The following is a 15,639-nucleotide window of genomic DNA, read 5'->3' as shown; positions in this document are numbered from 1 at the left end:
ACATCATTATCGACATTTACGTATTCAACGTGTTATTCAAAGTTTTATTTGTATTTTAATGGAAAGTATATGAACTGGTGATTTCAATGTGATCGTTCGCTTAACAATTAATTGTATTCCCAATCATTGTCATATCTCAGAGTTTTGTTACTATAGACGGATTTAAATAAAATATGGCTTCTACTTTTTTCGGCGTTGATAATTTATGTATATGTTCTATAGTCACGATTATCTCCTAATCCTTTTTACAGTAAGATCTATAGTCTTTACATGTAGTACTAGGTTATCTTCTCAATGGACACATTGACTGGTAACCTGTAGTACCAGGCTAGATACTAGACTTGTTACTTGCAGTACCAGGGTTGATACCCAGTGAAATTTCCATTTGAAAATTAAGAGGTGACTGATGAAAATCGAAATTGACTGAGAGAAAGATCAAAGTCTAAATTGGGAGGTGACTAGCCCGATAATCACATCAAATTCATCATTTTCATATATCTGATAACGTAAGGTGTATACAGAAATTAAGTTACCTAATCTACTTTTACAACACTTTTTGGGTTTTACAGAAATATTAAAACGACTCAATATTTACTTGACTGACCTCAATATGAACATCTGCATTGATCTACTATATATGTGTAATACTTAGTCAACAGCCCTAAGAAATATTTTACAATAGTTGTTAATCTAATTATTGTACCTAATATTAATAAGATTTTTCCTGTCCGCATGGGGTCTTGTTGTTTGAGATAATCGAAGTATCCTAAGGAAAACTTACGTGGTTCCCACACTTTCCATGTCATGTCGTGTATTCGAATCCTAGACGTTTAGGTAAAATGAGCGTGTGTTGCCATTGCGCCATCCGATCATCCAAAGCATTTTTCACATGTTAATTGGAATATTTGAACTGCAGCAATATGAAGCGAGACGCAATTGATACAATGTTTCCTATTTCAAATCACATATATGAACTGGTGATATAATAAACAATACATTGACCATCGTATATATCCATCATATTCATAAATCAAAGAATAATGCTTAAGATTTTCCTCTTGTGAATTTTCTATTTACTGATATAAAATCCTTTGTAGCCCAATGGTGGTACATGTCAGAGCAAATCGATATTCAATGTCGTGTGGCAAATATCACAATGTTTGTGTAAGATGTCGACAACTGACACAACACCCGTTTCAACAGGTGCAGACTGTTGGAGATAATATGTCTCGCGGTCATTACAACGATTGCATTTCTTTTTTATTTACCTTGTTATCATTTTGGTAATGTGACTTAACTTGTTCATCCGGAACACATGTTCTTATTCTCCATGGTGTTTTATAAATGTTTTCGTGCAAAACTTGCTTTTGTTCATGTTTTGCCATAGTGTCATCGAATTTGAGTTTGAATTAAAATTCTCTTGTCTGTATTTTCTTTTACGTGTCTGGACATACTTCGGTTGATGAAAATTTACAATTCAGATGTCATTGATAATTGTTTGATATTAAAATATCACTAAACTCGGGGTAACACTGCATGTAATAGTAATGGTGTATTTTGACACATTAGTCAAAAATAACGCGAACAGTTTCCTCTCTATTTAGTTTATTGTCTACTTATAACTTACTGAGTAGGTAACAGTCAATTACAGGATCTTCAAGGAAATTAATAATAAATCAAAACACCATTTTTACATTGTTTCATATATATTGATAATTTTGCCTTGTATATTAGCATTTATTTGATGCAACACTGCTTCATGTCGCTTGGCGTAAGAAGAAATAGTTTACTCTATATTGAAATTCAGGTACATTCTTCTCTTGACATACTTGTGTAACTAGTTACCTCAGGGCAGTCACTCCTCGATAGTAATATTCTGACCATAAATATATAAATACATAAAATTTTAAAAATCCCTTCGTTACCATGTAGTTTTGATATCATTATATCGGATAGTAAAATATACAGTGCGCTAATATATATTTTGTCATACAACGTCCGGACTGGCACTACACATTGATAATGCGCTTATGTGTCTGCTTATGAACTTCAGCTTATCTTTTCGATAAGCATTAACCCATTGTAACTAGTTTTTGATGTGTCCAGTGCTTTCCAGAAGATTAACTTAGATCTAATATCATACACTGCAATTTGACATTGTGAAGTAATCATTATTACATTTTTAGCGTCTTTGAGATTCCTCAAACCTAGCTGGATGTAGCGTCGCACTGTTTCTCAGCAATGCTGTCTGATTATCAAATTCATTATTTGTGCTTCGAATATTTGTGATTAAGAATTATAATTTTCATATGAAGAGGTGATATATATTAATGATTTGTTTTTACAATAAATGCTTGATACATTCTTGATAGATGTAGACTTTTAAACGAGTGTTCATTATGTTTTCTATCAAGCTATTAATATATTCTTCATAAAATATCCACATGATCAATCATTTGCTGAGTGTTTTCAAGACATAATCTATCAGATATGACAATATTACTTTATTCGACCTATATATATATCCGTGTAAATAGTTCCATTCTATTGTTCTTATTCTTCCGTCGTTTTATCGGTTTTAAGATTGAATATTGGTCTGATGACTATTTGAAATTCCCTTGTATTCATATACCAACTAGTCTTCAGATTGAACAGAAGGTTAACATGTGAATAACACGTTTTAATACAAAATTAGATAAGGTTCCGTAGAGTCTAACAAGGAATTAAAACAGTTACTCTTTGAGACTATATCAAAGGCTTTGATGAAAATAGATATTAGAGAATTAAATATCTTTCCCCTATTTTTACTTTATTCCCTTATCAAAATTTCTTCTTTTTAATACTTCGAAGTAAAACAGATTTAAAAGGTAAATATAATGTAAATTGTACCAGGGGCGCATTTGAATGTAGATGACTGCAACTTCACTCATATTTGACATTTTGCAATGTTACATATTGCAATTTTTACGCTATATTCATACCAGTTGACAAATGCTGCGCGATTGACTTTCGAAAGTATTGATTCATTGAAGTTCAACAGCAATGAATACTACTGTCAATATAAATGATATGCCAATGTACATTATGTTAATAAACCTGTTTTACCTGATTTCCTAAGTTGCTTGAAACCAAATACTATCAAACCATTAAAGCAGACAAGTTGTGAACAGATATTAACAGTCCACTAAACAATAGAAGCATTTTTTCGGATAATATGTTTTGAACAATTTTATATACTGATACTATTTAAAGTGACATTTTTCGAACAATGCAAGTGATATTTTTTTCAGAAGGCGATAATGATATAAAGTCGATCATATCAGTAACAGTTTACCTTTGTGTATTTGGGCTTTAATAAATACACGATGTAATGAGAACTGGTCTGAAATGAAATGGATGAAATTGAGAGGTGTCAATATTGGCCACTCTACGACGATCCGTTTGTAAGCCTAAGTTTATGCAGGAGATTGGCATGATACCGGCTGCATATAATATTCATTTTGAAAAAGGGAGTGTAAAACGAAAATTATGTTGTTAAAATTTTTCGACTAACAATCCTGGGGAGAAGGAAAAAGGGGGCCTACAAAAGCAAAAAGCAGGCTTGCGTTTTGTAGAGTAAGATATTCAACGTTTCAGCAGCCTTCGAACACATTTATACTTTAGTCATAAAATAAACAAAAAGAAAATACCAACATGTCAACATAATCATAATCCAAACTCGAATTCAATAAAACTAGGACAAACTATGAAAGAAAGAAAGATTTATACAAAGACTCCTTAACCAGTACAACGAGAATAAAACCATATGTTCGGAAGAGCAAGCGTCTTCTGCATCATCGACAACACCCGCTATATAAATCTTCGTCAATCAAAGTAATATCACGTTGTAAAATTACAACAAGGTATACAACAATGGATCCAACAACTGAGTCTAGTTAGCCAATAGGGACACATATCGGTATATCAATTAAAATATCTGAAACTTGTTTTCTTTTCACTAGATAATTTATATGTCTCGTCGAGAAGTTTTGATTCTTTGCGCTCAAAAATAAAATCAATCTAGGAATGGCAAGGAATGACCTTTAGTCTTTAACCTTGACCGATGACTACCAAAACAAAACCAGGTGTAAAATTCTTTAGTGTTATCTAAAGGGCCGGTTTCCAAAACGGCCCCTTCTCTGATTCAAATTTCCTGTTGGTGGTGCATTGCCCATGCCGTTGTGGTCACAAATCTATAAAGTATAAAGATTTAGGTCACTTGGTTTGTTTTTTATGGCTCCTCAAATTTGTACCTTTCAGAAGCTGTCTAAGTATTGATAAAATGTGCATGTTATGTAAAATATTAATGAAAATCTAATCAAATGATAGTCACCGTAAAGAATACATTCATGGCATGATTGTGACAAAAAATCATGTTTCCATCGCGCCATTTGGCTGTTTTATGGAAGAAACAATCTCAAAAATGCCATTTTCGATGATAACATTTTAGACACAAAAACTGTGTTTTTTAGAGAATACACCCTTTTATGGGCGTTGAATGCAAACCAATTTTTATCCTATTAAATAGCACGTAATATGCTATTGATGAGAGGAAAAATCATCAAAATGTAAGTGGTGGAACATTTTCAAATGTTGGGTTAAATTAGCCTATGGTTGAATTGCCGATTTTCGACTTTCTTTAGATAATTAACAAAAAAAAACGAGAGTATTTGCTCGGTATGTTGAGAATATGTACACAGATATGAAAAAAAGTGAGAGAAACACTTTTTCGTAAAAAAAAATCCAAGATGGCTACTTCGCAAGTCCCCGTGGTTGAAGACATTGGCTGACAAATATACAGAACAACAAACAAAACGTGTTCCTTATGATTTTGGTTGGTTTTCGCATTTACGGGATTGTTCATAGCTACCGGCGATTGTATAATACCTATATTTATAAGTTTGGTTAGTCACATGGTAACGGGGATCTTTCATATCGAGCCCCAAACATACTTTAGACATATGCACTCTGTTGCCGCATGGAAAACTATTTCAAGTTTTGTCGGAATTTCTTTACCTATGGTTGTAATAGTCGAGGGTTTTCCAGCGTCCTGTAATAACCAAGGTAGTACAAGATACTGGAGATGTGCGCACACATTCCCATCGTTCTCTCTCCAACTGGGCACTGGCAGTAGTAGTCCTTTATTGGGGCCTCAACATCGGGTGAAACGGTGAACCGTATCCAAACGTTATATTTCGTTTGGCTTTTGTGTCGAGAATGTATTTGACATCGGAGAAGGTCTTGGGAGTGCTGGTAAAGCCACACCTCATAGTCTCTGTCATCACTTAAATGTTCGGCGATGTAACCAGGAGCCAGAGATATCTGATACGTTCCACACGTAATGGTTCTCAAGTAATCAAGATCGAGACGGGGAAACAGTACCTTTTTTTTTTTACACATCATAAAACTGTCATGAAAATATCCGCTCTGATATTCAATATAAAAGTTTGTATATAATAAGCTATATAAAAGGGTTTCAGACAAGGTTGTTACTAATTTCCCCTTTTCTTTCAATTTAAAACCACATTCAGGCGGCGATATGAGAACGTTCCACCACATGGAATTAGCTGATTTTTGGTACAAATATGAAACAAGGAAAGCTCTATCCGATTTTCTGATGGAAATTTGCATCCAAAACTATATAACGGGAGAAAATTGCAAATTTATGGCATTTTTCTTCATAACTGTGTCTGCAAGTGCATTTTCATCCGAGAATATTTTTTTTTTATGTTTTATGAATAAACACGATGTTTTGGAAATATTTATCAAAAGAAATTTATACTATGTTGCGAATTACAATTTCGAGATAACCTTCTTTTATTTACAAACTTATGTCTTTGATGCTGAAACTGACAACTTTATAAAAATACATTTTCACTGAAATTATGAAATCTGGGTGTCGGAAAGGTGTAAAATTATTTTTCGGAAAAGAAAAAAACAGTAGTTGAGATAGATAAGAAATTATACGGGGGCAGGCTCCTATGGAGAATTAACATTACTGGAAACAGGCCCTTTTCCCTTGGCCATGAATTCATGAGATGTGTTGTACACAGGTAATATGATGCATTGACGAACTAACAACGTAGTTACTATAAATCCCCCTAAAGTTCCTTACGAAGTAAGAGGTATGATGAAAATTGCATCCTATATATCAGAGCTGTTTTGTCTTGAAGAGTAAACATTATGTCCTGCCTGACCATATTCAATGTATATACAATTCTTTATCTAGTATTAATGACCAGTACAATGACTCAGTATATTAAATACTTTCCTGATGTTTCCTCTGCCAAATCCAAAATCATCAAGAAATAATCGTTAACTATCACATAATTGTTTACGTCCGTTTCCTACCCTTGTACATTACCCTGACCTCGTAAATAACATCATTCCTTTGGAGTTAGGTTTGGAAATGTCGGTCATGACGTAAACACGATTACATAGGGTTTCTGTCTCTCTCAGAATAGTAGTAAGTCATCTCTATTCATTATAATTATGAACACATCAAATCTTAACCGAAGTAAAATAGGTATATAAAAACAGTATGATGTACACATCTCATTGGTTTATATGAATACTTATATATCCCGAATTGTCTAAGACGTAAAATAAAATAAGATATGAACTATGCTACCTTCAGCAATACTCGCGACATACATCAGGATTTATCTCTCTGAAATTATTTCTATCAGATTTATCAAACAAGATAATAGACATAGTATTTAAAATACATTTTCGATAATACTCTTCAAAAGTTCTATATCATGTGGTTTATCATAAAGTCAATTCTGTAAGAAACTGTCCTATATTACTATAATGACTGCACACAAATCTATCAAATAATATCTTATTATCTATCTATTTACTAAATGTCTTATCTATCAATTAGATTTGTTCTAACGCAGTTGATATACCGTATAAGCTATAAAATACATTCCAAATGGCATCAAAAACCGAAAAAACTATAACACTTTGAATATTGTATATTTTGTAGAGATGCTTGAGTGGTCTTCAACTCGAAGTAAAACGGCGACGAATAATTTTCACACTATCAAATGCTCTTCAAGGAACTATTGTATTGTTCTCATGGCAGTTAATATGAACTTGTAACGAAATGTCCTGCGGCGTGACTCTAACGTACAAACGTAATGTATGACGTGTGTGTGAATTGGTTAGGTTCACCAATATATTTTAAGTAAATCATGAAGTAAACATCAATCTTTTTTTTTTTTTTTTTTTTGTATTTTTTCAACATTATAAGATCGCGTTTGCAATGGATCATGTATATGTCTACAAACTCAATGTTATTATAACATTGTGAATGTTAACAAAGCATTTTTTTTTAAGTTAACGGGATAATTTTGCTGCAGAACGGTATATTTGATAAGAAATATTGTGATAGAGAAATAGGTCATCACTCCAACGATTCATCTTAGACAGTTTGATCTAATCTTAAAACCGTGTTCGTGGATTTATAAACCAGTTTGATATATATTATTTTCACCATAGATATTTGATGTTTCAAGCTGCGTTATGTGTACACGTTCTCGAAGTTACTTCGTAACACACGATGCCATAACGACACCGAGAACACCCAAATCTGAGCAGTCATGTACGCGGATCTATACAATTCATACTCCCACTGCAAACGGACTCATACAACCCTCACTGCTCACGGATTTATAAAATTCTCAATCCCACTGCACACAGATCCATACAACCCTCACTGCACACAAGCCTGTACAATATTCAATGTACAAGATGTTATGTTTATAACACATGTATATGTACACTTCTTTTAAATACTTTTGCTTTTACCTCTATAGATTAGTCACTTACAACGTAGTTTATATACCATATTAACCATAAAAAAATCCTTTTTATTAATACATGTAAACAACCTGGTACTACCCTCGCGTCCCCGACACAATTACTCTCATGTTTACATTAACAATATTTACGTTGTTGTGTTGCTTGTTGATTGTTCCATCTAGTGTACATGACTTTGTAAACATCATTTATCAATACCAAATAGGCTGGAACTCATAGTTCACGTAATAATTGTAAGCGGCACGTCTAAACACTGAATTGGCTTATCACTTAGCAATGAAGATATGCTAAGCTGATGATATCCAAAATATGTCGTGTGGAACCAGTGCCGTGTGAATTGTTTAATTTGCACACGGCATGGGTTTTGCGAACGTCACCCTTCCTATGATAAAAGTTTGCACACCAAAATCTCAGGGCCTATAAAAGGAGTCACATTTTAAAGTTGGTTTAACGCTGAGGCTTTGATTATATCAACTAATTTCAAGAGGATTTCAACATAGACTGCGAAATGTGTCAGGCTGAAGGTAAGTTATTTATTAACAATTTGATGAAGCCAATATTTCATTTCTAAAGACTGCCAATTTCGGAACTACCTAGCACTGGCACAGGAAATAATACGTGATTTCAACTTCTTTAAGTCTCAATTTTAAATCTATTGATATTTAAAGTAACATTCAAATATGAATACATTCAAACGGGATTCCTAAACCATAACGCTATGATGATTAAAACACCAATTCGAACAATTTGTCAAATTGGATTTAAAGGTGAAAAAAATACGAATTTTGTCAAAAAAAGATACTTACAATTGCTGATTGTATTAAATGTGAGTTAAGAGCATGATTCTATGGACTTTCTGATAACTCAGACTTATCTCCTTTCATGAATGTTATTATGTCTGGAGGTAAGACCAACGGAGTTTCTGCTTCAGAATTTAAAATTACAAAAATTAACAAAAAATACAAATTGAAATATTTCATATTAGTGATAATCTAGAGAGAGAAGAGATGATGTAAATATTCACTGGTAATTTAAGTATGTAAAAAGTTGCTTTTCCCTTCAGCTAATTTGTGCGCGAAGTGTTCGGAGGGGAGATGCGACTGTACTGTTACAGACTGCTGTAGCAGCAGCTGTAGTTGTCCCAGATGTAAAGCCAGCTCCGAAGGCTTAGGTAAGCCGAAAAAGAACTTTATTACTTATTTGTAAAAACGAATTCAGCATTTAATGATTTGTCTTCGATATTCTTCAGATAATAATAACTTAGGTATGTTTCAAATTTAACAACATCCCTTAGCTTGGTATAGTTTGCAAAGGCAGATGATCTTATTTTGAAAACATAAATATGACGGTTCCAAACCAGATTAATCCTTTATATTATCGAATCATGAGCTTTATTGCTATCAGATGTGTCTCACGTTTGAAAACAAATTATTTGATGAGATTTAATAGCCTTAGCTTATATAAAAAGAACATGTCTAAATATCATGTTATGAATTGGATTCTTACTAATGTATTATTGTAATTACATAGAAACGTTGGAATACTACATTGACGGCGGTCTCATACAATATAATATACAAATAGTTTAAGTTGAGGAATGGTGTATTTACATTTCAGAGGCTGATGGCACTACCTGTCCTGATGTTCTTTGTCAGAATTTAAAATTCAAAAATACAAATTGAAATATTTCATATTAGTGATAAACTACAGAGAAGTGAAATAATGTAAATGTTCACTGATAATTAAGTATGTAAAAAGTTGCTTTTCCCTTCAGCTAATTTGTGCGCCAAATGTTCGGAGGGGAGCTGCGACTGTACTGTTACAGACTGCTGTAGCAGCAGCTGTAGTTGTCCCAGATGTAAAGCCAGCTCCCAAGGCTTAGGTATGTCGAGATAGAACTTTATTATTTAATTGTAAAAACGAGATTAGCATTTAATTCTTTGTCTTCGATATTTTTAAGATTTAATAACCTTCGCTTATATGAAAAGAACAGGTTTACATATCATGTTATGAATTGGATTCTTACTAATGTATTATTGTAATTACATAGAAACGTTGACGGCAGTTTCTTACAATATAATATACAAATTGTTTAACTTGAGGTATGGTGTATTTACATTTCAGCGGCTAAAGGTACTACCTGTCCTGATGGAATATGCCAACTTGGACGCGAGTGTGAGTGTGGCGACTCTTGTCAGTGCAGTGACGGATGTCAGTGTCCTCAATGTAAAGCCGGATGCAAAAGTGCAGGTAGAGTGTCTCATTTGTTATGCACAGTTAGCTTTAATCAGGACAATAAAAAGAAACTCACACCAGGTAGTCTTTAATTACTAGAGACGGAAATTCTTCGATTGGTGAGAATTAGTTACTTGTAACTGCGCATCCGGTAAATGTATGTTTTTTTTTTTTTTTTTTAAATAGACTTATTTATACAGTTATTATCTTGCAAATATGTTAGAGTATCATAAAGATCGAGTGCATATGAGGATAAGAAATTTCTAAATATTTGTAAATGAAATAATGATTTTTTTTTCACAAATAAGACAATTATTTCCCTTTTATGCATTTATTTCAATCAATTTACTACCGGGTAATCAAAACATCTGCCCCATTTCTAATATAGTATTCAAGGGTGTAACAGGATCATGCTGTTATACGGATGTTATAGTTTGATTGGTGACCTTTAACGTACTTGCCTGTTGTCTGATTTGTTCGACAATAACTATCTATATAATAACATAATATTTATAATTTGGTCAAATAAGGTATTTATCGACCTTTTCGTCCATTAATTATTTTCTATATCTGCGTAATAGCTGTGTCAGACACAAGCTTTATTTGTTCACCTCCATTTTACTTTACTCTGTCTCCTTGTTTTCTCCCTTCTAATTCAATCATTGTTATCATTCTGAAGATTTTATTGATCAGAGACTGGATAGTTCAATTCTGCATTTGCTACTGTATTCTGCGTTATGATGGTAAACAATTTTATCAATGCTGTATTTGTACATAAGAATTTACTCTTATCAATGATGAAGCAATTTGATAAACAGACTACATTAACTAACGTTCCTGCATATTAACTTATTTCTCCTGTAGCCGTGTACTGCGCCAAGTGTCCTGGAGGGAAGTGTGGTTGTACTGGTGCAGACTGTTGTACCAAAAACTGTAGATGCCCCGGATGTAAGAGCGGATGTGGATGCTTCCGTGAGTTGCTATATGACATTAATATATACAATTTCTTCATTTTAAAAGATAATTATCGGTAGCATGGTTTATATTTGATAATAGTGTCTGAAGTTAATTCAATAACAATAAATATCTTATCCTTAATATAGATATTACGACAGTGTTCAAATTTCTCTTAGTGTTTTTTCCATGTCAGGATAATGCGAGGATGTTTTATCACATATATACCGCTTTGTATAGATTTTGTAAAATGGAAATTCAGTCATGTTATCAATCACTATTTATCAACTAAATTTTTGATAATCTTCTTTTCATATAGCGAAGAAAGGTGGCTTCTGTCCTGGTGGACAGTGTCAGGTCGGACGTGCGTGTGAGTGTGGAGATTTCTGCACGTGCAGTGACACTTGTGAATGCTCTGTCTGCAAGGCTGGCTGCAAGTGTGGAGGTAATGTTGTTTAATGGTAGTGTACACTTGTATTAAATGTTAATGCTATCTTCACATTAGAGGTTTCCGTATCCGTTACACGACTAAGTAGCAGTAGGAACGAAAGGGATGGGACATTTTATAGCATACTCCTTGGCTGTGTTGCATATCATTTGATACTGCGAGTAGTAACATTGAAAAATTGAGGGGTTTGTCACTTGTTGCATATAAGGATTTCGGGTAGATATATACAAAGACTTAGTTGTCAGTAGTGATAGTTTGGATCTCTCCCAACTGTATTCATTATAAAAATACATAAAGTCGACCAAAGTGGTTTGCAAATTAAAATTTCTCTAAGTCGGTTGGTAAGCTTGGTTGTTCTACAGATAAGATATAGAGGTACTCCTTTGCACATGTCCTCAGGTTGATATTTTAATGGGCGATAAATCTTACCAACATATCCATTCGCTGATTCTATTATTCTTACATCCCAGGTGCCAATGTTGTATGTTCTACGAACTGTCAATCAGGACAATGCTGTGAAACTAGTGCTTGTCAGGGCAGGTGCAAGTCGGCTACAGGTAAGTACTCTTATTATATTAGACGCCACAATTTGAAAACAACGAGTATATTTCTATGTCAATGCCATGATTTATCGAAGTATATTCGATCATTAAGATTCCATTCAACGTTCTGCCAACATCTTATTTCCTTCTAACATATTATATTGATTATATCATGTTAAACAAAGACAATATGACTAAGAATGGTTACGCTACGAGTAACGAAATTGCTGTCGATTACCAGAATTTTGTTAATATTTACTTCTTTCACAGCTGTGTTCTGTGCCAAATGTCCCGGGGGGAGGTGTGGTTGTACTGGTGTGGATTGTTGTACCAGCAAGTGTAGATGCCTCGGATGTAAAGTCAACTGTGGATGTTTCTGTAAGTTGTGACACCACTTAATTTCAATAATCATTTTGTTGAAAAGACTCTTCATACCCTCCTTTTTATATAAGTCCATGATATTTTTCTGCAACTACGCCTTAATATCATTGGATATTTTATCAGACGTATGATCGTTTATTATTGTAATTTTAACAGATTACAGTGTAATAATAAATATTAAATAATATTATTCTAATTCAGCGGCTAAGCGAGCTACTTGCCAGGATGGAGCTTGCCACAAAGGGCGTGCATGTAGGTGTGGCTGCAAATGCAGTAGCGCATTCCAGTGTCCATCCGGCAAAGCTGGGTGCAAATGTGCAGGTAACATTGTTATATATTCATTTAGGTGATTTAAAATCGCTATTTGTTCCTTTCTGTTCTATGAAAATATACGTAGTTTTGATGAAACACATATAAATCGTTATCAACAACAAAGTGTTCGACATACCTATAAAATGTGCCCCATGTTAATGTGTTTTAATATCCACTCTTTCAGACTGCAATTTCGTGTGTTCTGCAGAGTGTGGATCTAGGCAGTGTTGTGGAACAAGTGCATGTAAATGCAACGGCAAGTGCGCATGCCAGAAGTGCAGATGCACCTGCGCATCTGGTAAGAATTTCAAATAGTGCATGTCAATAAAAACAAACAGAGTTTGTGCTGTTAAAACTGGATAAGAGTTGTATTTTTAAGCTTTCCTGAAGATGTTGTGTACAATATGATTTTAACAGCTGCACAACTACTTTAACTAAACTATTTGGCTCATCATGTCAGTTTTTTCCACAAAAACGGTGTGTGCTTTGTTTGTTTATTGTTTTCCCCCTTCTTTTTAATTATAGATATACATCTAAATTTAATAGAAAGATCGCAGTAGTTTCCACGACTTCTATAGCCTGAAGATACACTGAACTGTAAATGATGATCCTCGGTATTTGCTTTTTTACTAAGCTGTAAATTAATCACTTAGACTTAATACTTAAACCATATGTCTCATTTTAGGGAATTGCACTTGTAATAGAGGATGTACTGGACCCTGCACTTGTAAATGTGTTGCAGAGTGTGGATCTAGGCAGTGTTGTGGAACAAGTGCATGTAAATGCAACGGCACGTGCGCATGCCAGAAGTGCAGATGCAACTGCGCATCTGGTAAGCATTTCAAATATTGCATGTCAATAAAGACAAACAGATTTTGTGGTGTTAAAACTGGATAAGAGTTGTACTTTTTTTTGCTGAAGATTTTGTGTACAATATGATTTTAACAGCGGCACTACTACTTTAACTAAACTATTTGGCTCATCATGTCAGTTTTTTCCACAAAAACGGTTTGTGTTTTGTTTGTTTATTGTTTTCCCCTTCTTTTTAATTATAGATATACATCTAAATTTAATAGAAAGATCGCAGTAGTTTCCACGACTTATATCGCCTGAAGATACACTGAACTGTAAATGATGATCCTCGGTATTTGCTTTTTTACTAAGCTGTAAATTAATCACTTAGACATAATACTTAAACCTTAATTCTCTTTTTAGGGAACTGCACTTGCGATAGAGGATGTACTGGACCCTGCACTTGTAGATGTGTTGCAGAGTGTGGATCCAGGCAGTGTTGTGAAACAAGTGCAAGTACATGCAACGGCAAGTGCGCATGCAACAAGTGCAGAAGCAACTGCGCATCTGGTAAGCATTTCAATTATTGCATGTCCATGAAGACAAACAGATTTGATGGTGTTAAAACTGGATAGGAGTTGTACTTTTTTTGCTGAAGATGTTGTGTACAATATGATTTTAACAGCTACACTACTACTTTAACTAAACTATTTGCCTCATCATGTCAGTTTTTTTCAAATAAACGGTTTATGTTTTGTCTGTTTTTTTTTTTTTTTTTTTTTCCCCTTCTTTTTAATTACAGATATACGTTTAAATTTAATTAAAAGATCGCAGTAGTTTCCAAGACTTATATCGCCTGAAGATACACTGAACTGTAAATGATGATCCTCGGTATTTGCTTTTTACTAAGCTGTAAATTAATCACTTAGACATAATACTTTAACCATATTCTCTTATTTTAGGGAACTGCACTTGCGATAGGGGATGTACTGGACCCTGCACATGTAGATGTGTTGTAGAGTGTGGATCTAGGCTGTGTTGTGGAACAAGTGCATGTAAATGCAACGGCAAGTGCGCATGCAACAAGTGCAGATGCAACTGCGCATCTGGTAAGCATTTTAATTATTGCATGTCCATGAAGACAAACAGATTTGATGGTGTTAAAACTGGATAGGAGTTGTACTTTTTTTGCTGAAGATGTTGTGTACAATATGATTTTAACAGCTACACTACTACTAAAACTAAACTATTTGGCTCATCATGTCAGTTTTTCCCAAACGAACGGTTTATGTTTTGTTTGTCTGTTTTTTGTTTTCCCCCTTCTTTTTAATTATAGACATACATTTAAATTTAATAGAAAGATCGCAGTAGTTTCCACGACTTATATCGCCTGAAGATACACTGAACTGTAAATTATGATCCTCGGTATTTGCTTTTTACTAAGCTGTAAATTAATCACTTAGACATAATACTTTAACCATATTCTCTTTTTAGGGAACTGCACTTGCGATAGGGGATGTACTGGACCCTGCACTTGTAGATGTGCTGCAGACTGCACATGTAAGCAGTAAGTGGTGACGTCATTGGATGGATAGTCCCACTTTTTCTCAGTTTCTGCGGACATCATTATTGACATTTACGTATTCAACGTGTTATTCAGAGAGTTTTATTTGTATTTAAACGGAAAGTATATTACCTGGTGATTTCAATGTAATCGTTCGCTTAACAATCAATTGTATTCCCAATCATTGTCATATCTCGAAGTTGTGTTATTACAGACGAATTTAAATAAAATATGGCTTCTACTTTTTCCGGTGTTGATAATTTATGTGTATGTTCTATACCCTGATTATCTCCTAATCCTTTTTACAGTAAGATCTATAGTCTTTACATGTTTAGAAACGATTGAAAATAGGCGCCTTCCTTTTATTTCCATTGTCTACGTACAAACCGACGACGTTTTAAGTAAAGACTTTATAATCAGCCATACCAACATCAAGAAACTGAGACATTGACTGGAAACCTGTAGTACCTGGTTATCTTCTCAATGGACATATTGACTGGCAACCTATAGTACCAAGTTATCTTCTCAATGGACACATTGACTAG

General features: G+C 33.9%; 1 protein-coding gene across 1 annotated transcript; it reads left to right on the top strand.

Annotated features, from left to right (window-relative positions):
• Positions 1-8,374: 8,374 nt before the first annotated feature.
• Positions 8,375-15,101, top strand: LOC132563739 (keratin-associated protein 5-4-like). Its single transcript, XM_060228489.1, has 12 exons — positions 8,375-8,390; positions 8,930-9,037; positions 9,641-9,748; positions 9,991-10,185; positions 10,232-10,252; positions 10,966-11,073; positions 11,375-11,500; positions 11,974-12,060; positions 12,316-12,423; positions 12,628-12,747; positions 12,923-13,036; positions 15,025-15,101. Exons 1-12 carry the CDS (start codon positions 8,375-8,377, stop codon positions 15,099-15,101), a joined length of 1,188 nt encoding a protein of 395 aa, XP_060084472.1.
• Positions 15,102-15,639: the final 538 nt, after the last annotated feature.

Source organism: Ylistrum balloti, unplaced genomic scaffold (assembly GCF_031769215.1).
Source record: "Ylistrum balloti isolate Yb309-2 unplaced genomic scaffold, AGI_CSIRO_Ybal_v1 Utg371844, whole genome shotgun sequence".
NCBI lineage: Eukaryota > Metazoa > Mollusca > Bivalvia > Pectinida > Pectinidae > Ylistrum > Ylistrum balloti.
Note: the sequence above shows the minus strand (reverse complement) of the source record. Positions and strands in the feature narration are given on the sequence as shown.